At 31.2% G+C, this 11,944-nt stretch overlaps 1 protein-coding gene across 1 annotated transcript; it reads right to left on the reverse strand.

The window, feature by feature from the left end:
• Positions 1 to 7,175: 7,175 nt before the first annotated feature.
• Positions 7,176 to 7,895, reverse strand: LOC140451006 (uncharacterized). The gene has a single exon (XM_072544711.1). It carries the CDS (start codon positions 7,893 to 7,895, stop codon positions 7,176 to 7,178), a length of 720 nt encoding a protein of 239 aa, XP_072400812.1.
• Positions 7,896 to 11,944: the final 4,049 nt, after the last annotated feature.

The following is an 11,944-nucleotide window of genomic DNA, read 5'->3' on the forward strand; positions in this document are numbered from 1 at the left end:
GAATGAATTCTTCTTCTTCTTCACGTGCCATCTCCGCGACGGAGGTTGGCAATCATCATGGCTATTCTGATCTTAGATGTTGCTGCTCTGAATAGTTCAATTGATGTGCATCCGTACCATTCCCTCAAGTTACGCAACCATGAGATTCTTCTTCTTCCTACACTTCTCTTGCCCTGGATTTTCCCTTGTATAATCAATTGAAGTAGGTTGTATCTCTCATTACGCATAACATGCCCCAGGTATTGCAGCTTTCGTGTCTTGATGGTTTCCAAGAATGAATTAAATAAACATAAATATTTTAAGAATCAATATATTTTCTTTAATAAGTGGACGAATCTGAGAGATCCGGTATAGAACCGAGAGATCCTGTACAAAACATTTGGCATTCGTTTGGAGATACTTAGAAGACGGAAAGTAAATGTTTTAATTAGTATTTTTTATGATATCGTAAGTATAGATTGAATTTCAAGATTTGCGATAATGTTCTCACATTGTTACCCGTGAAAGAAGCTAAAACAAAAGATATATTTGAGAAAATTACAACTTACTTTCAAGTTAAAAAAACCTTTCAAGGAAAATTTGATAGGTTTTGCTTCAGATGGGGCAAATGTCAGCTGAAAGAAGAAGTTTTGAATATATTTTTGATGCGCTGTATATGTCAGTCATAGCTTTCATTTGTGTGCTTCAGCGGCATGCGAAAAATTACCTAGGGGTGTTAAAGATACTATGAGGGATGTATATAACTTTTTGTTAATAATTCTAACCGCATCGTAATGTTAAAAGAATTCCAAAGTTTTACAAATATTAAAATTCATAAAATTCTCCATACAAAGCAAACTAGATGGCTTTCTTTGGAAGCTGCTATGGTGAGATGGCAGGAACAATATGATGCTCCTATTTTATTTTCACAGATGCGGTTACTACCAAGTACGCCCTTGCAGCAGAGACAATTTTAATACGCCTACGAGATCCATTGACAAAATTCCTTGAATTTGTGTTATCTTTCTTTAATAACATGAACAAAGAAATGCAATATTCTAACCCGAAAATTTACAAAACTATAGGTTTGTTCCAACACGCAATTTTTGTACGGTCCGGAAACCGTCACGAAACTACTTTTACCGTTTTTAATGCGCATGTTCACCATTTGTATCGTCTGATGACGGTAATTTGGAAACTGATGTTGGAATGATTATCTGACAACTGACATAATTTGGTGACAACACAGCAATGCTGTGGTGACAACTTGTTTGTTTGACGCATACTGTGCATAATCTGTGTTCCAGTATACAGTATACATACGATTTGATTTGCAGTTGTTTGTAGGTTATATACATGGCTAACGAAGGGTCTTATAAATATACAAATAAGAAAACGTCTCAGAACAATCACAACGTAGTAATTGGTAAGTCAAAATTATAGTAATGATATATTGTATGAATACCAAAATCAGAAATTCTATTAGTGAACTTATTATAATGTTAATATTTCAGAACTACAAGAATACATTTCATTACCGGGAACTTCCCAACAAAACACGGGTAAGGGTGACCGTAAATGGAGCAGTGACGAGTCGAAGATGTTAATTGACCTGTATGTCAAATACAAAGAAAAGGTGGGCAGTTTCGAAATTATAAATTTAAAAATGTTATGACAGAGAATAGCCAGTGGTTTAAACAAAATGGGTATCAATGTAACCCATAATAATTGCTTAAATAGATGGCGGGTACTGGAAAGAGGGTACAAAAAATTTAAAAATAACCAAAATCAAACGGGAAGAGGAAGAAAATTTTTTGAATTTGAAAAAGAAATGGATGAGATGTTTCAGTCACCGTTCTGGAGAGGAATGAAGTAAATGCAGAAGACACAAAAAAGTTGTGCGAAGTTGAAACAAACGCAACAATAAAAACAATCTCCAAGAAATGGAGAAACGAAGAGAAATGACTTGAGCTTCAAAAGAAGAACAAATATGGAAAATACAGGAATTGACAGAAAACGTTATCAAGAGGAAAGGATAAGTGTTAAGAGAGGGTACATCAAATAAAAAGGCGCAACAATCTAAGATGTTTTCTTTCTTTTTCTCCAAACTTGTTGAATGCCTTTTTAAAAGGGCGGCAAATTTAAATATATGATCAAATTACAACCGGATGATATAATGACAGATGTATAGTTACATTTTTTTACGCAATAATAACAGAAGGGAAGTGGATTAACAGCCATTTGCATTGCAACTCGAAGAGAAGTAGCTTCGGTACCTATACAGTGCGTTTCCGTTTCGGTACAATTGTACTGAATTCAGTACATTTTGCAAAAAACTCTAAATACTCAAATCTGAATATTTAAGGTTAAAAAATGGGAAAACAATGCATTTTATAAAATATACTTATTGAATAATTTTCAAAGAACTCAGAAATACCTATAAAATGAGCTCTAGAAGACGTTGATAGCATCAAAATTAAGCAAGTTATGATGTAAATAAGATTTTTTTGGGAAAAGTGAAAAATAAAACTAACGTCATTTCCACAAAAATTAAAATTTATAGTAATCCCTATAAGACCTTCTTTATTTTAGCATAAGTAATGACCTCAAAAATTTTGACCGGTTTAGAATGCATATTTTTGAAAAAAAAAATTGATTTAAAAAAATCAGAATTTTTCAAATTTTCATAAATTTCATTTTCTTTTGAGAATAACTCCATATATACTCAATATACTTAAAAGATGATAGAGAACAACATTTGAGGTTTTTTTTAACAAAGATTTTCCTTTTTTTATATTTTTGTAGGATAAAAAATAACTGAGATAAAAACGTTTAAAAATTAAATTTTACTGCGAGAACCATATAACCGAGGCCCTTTAACATTTTATCTTTTAAAAAATAAGGGATTTAAAAGATTACATTTAATAGGACTTTATAGCCTTTGAAATTACCTTTCAAATGGTTTTTGAATGAACCTAATATAAAAGTTAACGGAGGTATTGTAAAAAAATCAATAACATTTTTTTAGAAAAATTTTGGAGTAGAGATTTTGTAGGTATATATAGAAAAAAGATAGGTAATAAGTAGACGTGTCGATAGGTATATGCTAGGCTTGTGTAGTTTATGAACGAACTAGTTCAAAGATCCGGCTCCGAACCGTGAACTAAATGAACTAGTTCGCCAGAGCTGGCTTAAACCGTTCACTCGCTCCGCTGAGCCGTTTATTTCTCTGAGCCGAAGCTTCGCGTTTCGTTTGTTAATCGGTCAGGAGCGGTTCAGTTCGAATCTTCCGAGTCCAGACGCGACGAACGAAATAAGTGAGCTAGGTAGCTGAGCGGGTAGCGGGTAGAAAGGAAGAGCATGAAAAGAACTAACCATCTAGGAACTAATATGTGGACATGTGGACGATTAGTAGAAGTGGGTTAGCGGCAGTGAGCGCTGAAACTGCTGAGAAATCATTTAGTTGAGATTATAATTTCAAGTTTGTGGTGCGTTTTATTTTCATTATATAGGTAATTTAGTTTACTTTACGGTGAGAGTAAGCTGATAACTGGTGATATATTTATGTAAGTAAAAATTGTTTTTGTGTATAATAATTGTGTAGAATAATATTATGTATAATAACAATAATAATAATATGTACAATAGAATAATTATTTTATATTTATTAATTATTAATTTTTTGTGTATTTATATTTCGGCAAATAAGTATTTTGTATTATATTTTGAAAATAAAGTTTTTAAAAACAAAGTGTCTACGAAAATAAATTTAATTGGCGCAGTCATTCGGATTCCTGAAGATTGAAGCAGTTTCCTGAAGGCGAATTATCAGAAAATTCCCAAGAAAAGCAAAATCAACCGTTGGTTTCCACCATTTGTCTGGAGAATCTACGTACCAGCACAAAAAAGTAAGTTACTGAGAAATTTTATATTCCTGTCTTACTTTCCTTTTACTGGTTATTCTTTTTATTAAGTATAGAATTTTGAATTTAACTAAGTTTTTGCCGAACAAGAATATTTTTTTCTTATATATATACTCTTGTTAGAGATTTCTAATTTTTGAAATTCTTATTCTACAGAGTAGATTATTTTAAAATATATTTATATTTGAAATTTTAATAAAAATGAAAAATTTTTATATATATTATAAAGAATATTTTTAATGCAAACTGATATTGAGGATCTAGTTGTAAATTTAAACTAAATGGCACTTAATCAAACACCTACTATTCAAGCAGCTAAAGCTCTTACAGACTTTTTACCTACATTTACTGGCGATTCTCTAAAACTGGAAAGTTTTGTACAAAGATGTGACAAATACTATCTTACGTACGGACAAACCACAGATAATACATTAAATGATTTTTATGGTGCCGACCAGATTTAAATACCTGGGCTCTAGTCAGAGAACCGTTAAAAAATAATTTTGGCGATAGAATTGATAGACAAACGCTCACTAAAGAATTTTTACAATTAACAAAAGGTAGAAACGAAAACATTCTTGATTTTGTTGCGAAAATTTCTCAACTTAAATCAAGAATAGAAGTTAAAATTAATTCAGAAACAGAATTAAATGCGGATAGAAAATTAATATTAATGGATCAAACTGAAAGCAATTCTATCGACATTTTATTAGCAAATGTAGACGAAAAAACAAGAACAATATTAGAAATTAGAGAACCTAGAACATTTATTTAAGCTTCAGATATTATATCTATAATTGGTTTCAAATGAGTGTAGAGTAATAAATCATGAAGTGTCATAAAATTTGCCTGAATTTCGGTGTCGTCATGGGCGTAGGCAAATGGACGGATGTCAACTTCGTCGTCAAAAATTGATGTACCTCAAAATATCATATTTTGGATATTTTGTGATAACCAATTTTATTTAATTTTTCGATTAACTTATTCTTCAAACTCGTATTCCATTATATGGTCATTAAAGCTAATTACATTTTTATTTATAAAAACAAATTCACTTCCTTACTGAACGAATAAAAGCATTAGAAGAAACTGATAAGGGTATGACGCACCTCCTAATATTACTAAGAACTAAAATAAATCAACATGAAGACTAATAACGCGTAATGAGGTTTTACTTACACTTTCATTATAATCCCTCTTTTATTTTATTATTATCATTCGACATTCGAGTTAGTAATTGTTACTACACCAGTAGATATTCTATACCATTCCTGGTGCAAAATGTGGTGGGGAAACCGGTTTTAATCAAGGTCAATCAAGTTCAAGGTCATGCGAAGGTCACGTAAAGGTCAAATTAAAGGTCCTGTTAAAATCAAGTTCAAGGTCACGAAAAGATCAAGTTCAAGGTCACGTGAATGACATTAAAGGTCATGTCATGATCTAGTTCCAAGTCAGGGTGACAGTCAAGGTTAGGATAGGTTATTAGTATAATAAAACTCTTTTTAAAAAAATAATACCTTCTTAATTATTTATTACACTGTTATACATGTTTTTTAAATTTTCAAGCGCAGACTTACATAAATGACAACTGGATTGGGCCGGTGCTGTACCTTCAAGCTCTGTTCTCCACTCGGGACGATTAAAATGTACAAAACATGGCAGACGAGTCTGAACTTCAAAATCTTGAACTGCTTTTGTGGGTAATTTATACCAAGATCGAAGTAATTCCAACGGTTCCACACATTTTCTAAAGTATGGTAGGGTAAAGTTTTCTAATTCTGCTTCAGTAAACTTGTACAAAGGTTTTCTCGGATGTTGAGCCATTAATTTAGCTTTGTGACAACACTCCATTGCTATTAACCTGTTAATGTTCTTAAACATCAAATGTACTTACTTTTTATTTATGTAAATCAAGGTCACCTCTACGCAGCAACTTAGGCATGCGCAGTGTTTAAAATGTAAACTACATAAATTGAGGATTGTAAAAGTGATCTTTAGTAACATTTAGTTCGTCGTAATATAAGTTAAACAGTAAATAATTTTCAGTAGATTAGTAAAATTTTGTTCGTCGTGAGATCAGAAAGGTAATAAATATTTTTCAATCAATATTGTTGCTAACATTATTAATTTTAGAATTTAGTCATGGATGCGTGTTTAGATGGTACAAAAACTCTCAACTTAGCTGAAGCTGTCCGAAATTTGCAGTGGGTTTTTAATGAAAAGGCATACGATTTTGAATACGAAGCTGAACGAGCTACCATAAGAATAAGAAGATATACGGTAGAAGAGTGTAATGCAAAATCAGCAAAATATCATACGGGAGCCAGAATCTGCGAAGATTATTTAACTGATGTAATATGCATGTGTTGCTTTTTAAAAAAAAATAAAAAATCTAGGGCTGACCGATTTTTTACATCAACTCAAAGATGTTCTACCCAAACACTGTTTTGAAGATGAGGGGGTAGATACTGTAAATTAATGTAAATACAATAAATAAATAATATATTTTATTTTGTACTTTTCATTCCAACACAACATATCGTTTAAACAAGAATTGGAGGAATTTATGAAAAAAATTAAAGAACTAAAAGAAAAAATAAAACAATTCGAAAACAAGCAAATAATGTTTAAATCATTTAGTAAACTACACTTAAGTAAATTTCGCAGAAAAATTAAACCGTATACTATGTAATTTTTGTTTGAATAAATGATTTTAGTACTAATTGGTTGTTTGTTTTACAATATTTATAACTAAGAAATAAAACAAAAATAATGTAATATATATTTTTATTTTTGCATTAAAAAAGTATTATACAACCAAAATACATTAGATAAAGCACAAATACATTTTTCACTATTATGATAAAAACAAGCAGGTTCCTTAACTTCTAATGATGGTTGTTCATCCAATTCGTATAAAGGAACAGTAATGTATTTTTTTAAATAATTTTTCTTTTCCAAACCTTTGACGTAAACTGCATTAGCGTTTTGTGTAATATCCTTTAAAATATTTGCAAAATGATAAAGGGGTGTAAAACCAAAATTCCAATCAATGCAGTGATGATTTCTTGTTAACCAAGTTGCCTGTCTGTGTAAATCGGAAGACAACATTCTAATGGGAAACGGAGACTTGAATACATAATGACAAATTTGTGTTCCATTAAAAGCAGCAAGTTCTTTCACTACAAATTTGTTATTTTCTATCTTAAACCCTTGAACGTCTATTACCAGATTCATTTTAACAACTAACATTTTGACTATGATGCAGACCTTTTATTGCTGTCTCACAATTTTAGTTAAAGGATTGTAAGAGAATTCTTTTTCATGTAATATCAAGCAATAAGCGGAAACATTGTTTCCTACAGATTTACTAGTTTCAAATTCTATTCTCAAAACAACAGAGCCACTTTGAATTATTTCTTTTTGTCTTGAACAATCAGTATGTACTATAGGGGCATTCTTTTTAAATTCTTCTGGACTAAATATTGGTTGATTAGTTTGAATATGATAATAAGATTCTTGGAAATTGGCAAACATTTCATACAACGTTGCAAAACGGTTAGTGTCAAAATCTAAGTTGAGATCTTGATAAGGATATCGCTCCGAATTAAGAAACATACGGATATTTGTTAGATTGCAGTGATCAAATTTACTCATATCTTTCAGCATTTTTCCTTTTCGACCATCATGGAAAGCCACTACAATGTGTCGAGGACTTTCTAGCTTTGTAGTTGTTTTTACTGGCCAAGTATGACGTGTTGAATTATTTAAAGTGGGATACTCAACCAACTCCCAACTTCTAAATTTAATAGGTAGTTCTATGTTACTACGAACTATTTTGTTTAATCGCAATTGTTCGCTAATATTAGGTAAAATATGAGGTACATTCCAATATAGTTTATTAATTGCAATTTTTGGTTTTTCTGTTTCATCTGTAGCAATAATAGCATCAATATCATCTTTGCCTCGTATTAAGACTAATTCTTGCCTCATGTTTATTATAATTTTTTGAAAATCTTCGAAAAATCCGGACCAAATTTTTAACGGTATGCATACGTTAAAATTCCCATGGTTATCAATTACCAGTTTATCTCCTTTTGGAAACCATCCAGCATTTTGTAATAGTTTACTCTGATTTTCATTAAGAGACAAATAATTTTTCAAAGTTGAAATTAAACCAATATTTCGTACAGAATCAATTATAACACCGTTTAACTCATACCTTAATTCTCTAAATAAATATGAAATACCGTTATTAATAAATTGAAATTTTGTTGGAACCTGATTTTTATCGGTTAACATTTGACCTTCAATGTAAATATAGCTGTTACATGGTAAAGTATAAGCGTCTAGATCTTGGATAGGAATTCTAATTTCATCATTATAGTTTAATGTTTATAGTTTAATTTGATGTATATGGTTGATAAGTGTGATACTGATAATCTTCAATAGTTGTATCGCTAAAAGGTTGACCCAACACGTGTAACATTTCCATTATATTAAAACTTGATAACCAAGTGATTTCAAAAATTTACGATTTTGAGATGTTAACAGCTTAGATGTTATCCTTCTACTAATTGTGTTAATGAGATGACGTCTTTTATAGGAATGTTTGGGATAATTACTTCGATGAAACTGCAAAACCATTTTACTCAATTTTTCTAAGATGTAGCCGAACAGTAATTGTCTCTTTATTAAAATTAACCAAATTTCCTTGTTGATCTAAAACTCGTACAGTTATGTTGCTTATCGTCTTGTTGCTTACAGGATAATACAAGATGGTTAACGGTTGCTCGACTATTTTATACCCATTAGGAACTTGAGGAAAAAATTGATGAATAATATGCACAGCCTTTCCATTTAAAAAAGATCCAACAGCAATATTACAATCAATACAGATAGTATTAACTTTTAAAATATTTACCACATTCGTGGATAGATGAAGTTTATTTGGTGTAAGTTTAACTCTATCGAAACCTAGTAAACTTCCTATAGAATTATCAACATCAAAATTAATCCAATCACTACTTTTAATACTAATTCTATTTGTATTTATATCGGGTTTCATACTAATTATGCTAGCGGTTTGAATCATTTCATTTTTAATAATTTTAATAATATCATCAACTTCGTAGGCACCTACAGGAATTTTAAAGGTAAACTCGCTGTTTTTACCCCACACAAAAACATTATTATATATATCAACATTTGGAATACTGTTAAAAGTGTCGAAATTTGCAACACCAATTTCATAATTGAAATTCTCATCAAGATAAATGGGAGGATTGTAATCATCACTGAGAATTGATGATTCTCCAGTAAGGGTGAATGTGACTGACATGATGGTTCAAGTATAAATGATGCTCAATGATTAATTATAGTAATTAAATAAAAATCTTAAACAGTTTTGACCACAATTAAAAGAATTAAAATTTTGAATGACATCATAGTTATATACTATAGTAACGTTTCCATTACTTTTAAAATATCGTACTAATTCAGAAGAAGGAGGTAAATTTCCATAACTATCAAAATAAGTAATTACCGTATCTTGTTTAGCATATGCAGTCCAATGTGTACCATTTCCGTCTTTAGTATCGTGGTTTACTATACCTGATTCATGTTTTCGTATTACATGAGGTACAGAATCACGCATAAAAACTCCACGAAAATGAGGAATATGTAACAAACCAGCATATTTAACAAGATCTACATCAGTCATTGCTCGTTTAGGTAGCTTTACCGGGAGTTTCTTGAATACGGCTTTAAACGGAAACCTTTGCCGCGACGTTTTATTCCGTAACCTTTGTATGGTCTTAAATAAAAACCCGCTCCTTTTTTGCCGTTTGTTCCATTACCAAATTATGCCTTTGTTGTTCAGCAAGTTTTTCGCGGTCGGCTTTGGCATCATTAACCGCCTTGGCAATTCCAGCTGCACCTCCCCCAACAGCTCCTAACGCTCCGAGCAATGGTAACAACAATGGTAAAAAACCACCTTTCTTGGGAGCTCGAATAATGCGTTTCTTTTTTTTTTTTCAACGCACCTCCTTTTTTTGGTTTTTTAGAAAATCCCATACCCAATTTACGTTTACCTTTCATTGCTGTCGTTACAAACCAAGCTGCAATCTTTTCACCTAGCTTAGCGTCTTTTGATTTTACCCGTTCCCAAGCTTTATTTTCCAAGATTTTATCTGCTTCGTGTCTTTCACTTAAATTTTTATGTTGTGAATACGCAATGTCGTGTGTTTTACACGCAGCGTCTAATGCATTAATTCCTTCGTCCCCTCTCTCTAATCTTTGCTGCAAGTGAGTTCCAGGACCACAAAATCGGTATCCAGGTATATGTGCTTCGAATGGAAGTTTATTAATGAGACTGTTGACTAATCCTTTTCCTATACGACGTGTTTTCACTTTCGCACGTTTTACCATTATGGTACTTATATATATATATATTACAACCTATTTATACTATCAGATATCACTTGAACGTTATGAAGATCATTCAACAAAAGAATCGTTTACCTATTGAAAATCATGATAATAACGATGAATTTAAAACGGGAAAACATGGTTGTTTGTTTGGAGGTGATTCTAAAAGAGGTCTTATTGTTGGGGCTAGTGGTTCAGGAAAAACCAATGCTATGTTATCTTTAATTGATCATCCTAATGGTTTAAGATTTGAAAATATCTATGTGTATTCTAAAAGTTTACATCAACCAAAATATGCATATTTGCGAACTTTAATTAGTCCGATTAAAGAAATAGGTTATGAGGAATATGGTAATGTAGACGACATCATTGCTCCGGAAGATATAAAAAATAATTCTGTTATCATATTTGATGATGTAGGTTCATGCAATCAAAAAATTATTCAAAGTTACTACTGCTTTGGTCGTCATAGATCCACAGATGCTTTTTATTTATGTCAAACTTATTCAGCAATACCTAAACAACTCATTAGAGATAATGCAAATTTTCTAATAATTTTTAAACAAGATATGACAAATTTAAAACACATATATGATGATCATGTAAATATTGATATGTCCTTTCAAGATTTTAAAAATGTGTGTTCTCACTGTTGGAAAGATAAATTTGGTTTTCTAACCATTGACAAAGATTGTCAAATATCATCTGGTCGATATAGAAAAGGTTTTGATGCGTATATTAGTATATAAGCTTTATAATTTACTTATATTTCCTCAGTTATAATGGATCCTCAGCTTGCTAAACAACTAATTAAAGGTAGGCAAGCTTTGAAGCAAAAATATAAACGTTTAAAAAGTGGTATAACTGATTCACAAATACAGTTGGAAAAAAACTATACACCCATTACTAAACCGATTAAAGAATTGCTTACCGCATTGGAAACAAAACAACCATCTGTTAAACAAGAAATTATTACACCACAATCAGAAAAAGAACTTCTTGGAAGTAAAAACTTAAGTCCTATTAAGAGAGATCCATCCGCCTTTAGAAAAATAGCATTTTTGACACCACCACCTCAACTAAGCAGCACACAATTAGGATCCAGCACTCGCCCTACAGAACCCACTAATTTGATTAAAACACCTTATGAATCCAGAACACAATTGAATGAATTTATAGATGATACTATTTCACAATTTTATCAAACCGATCCTGAAGTATTGCATGATTATTTTGATCAATTTACAACACCACTTCCAAGAGATTTTATTGAAGGAATGGTGCGTGATGTGACAGGTAAATATGATCATATTTTGGGTATATTCTACGATCCTAAAGAAAAAAAGTTTTTCATTGGAGATTCAGAGATTTACTTTGATGGGTCTACTATTGGAATAAAAGGAGTGAGTTACCCTGGTACTCTCGGAATTTATGAGTTGTTATTTTTAAAAAAACCTGTTACGTATACTGAGCAAGACATAAGCTACTATGTTGATATTATAGAACGGACTAATGCTTACCGTAGGAATAATAATAAGGCTTTACCTATTCGTACATTTCCAAACGATATAAAAGACAAGTGGCTCTACATAGTAAAACCTAACTTAATTGAA

The sequence above is a fragment of the Diabrotica undecimpunctata genome, chromosome 9 (genome assembly GCF_040954645.1).
Source record: "Diabrotica undecimpunctata isolate CICGRU chromosome 9, icDiaUnde3, whole genome shotgun sequence".
Taxonomy (NCBI): Eukaryota; Metazoa; Arthropoda; class Insecta; order Coleoptera; family Chrysomelidae; genus Diabrotica; species Diabrotica undecimpunctata.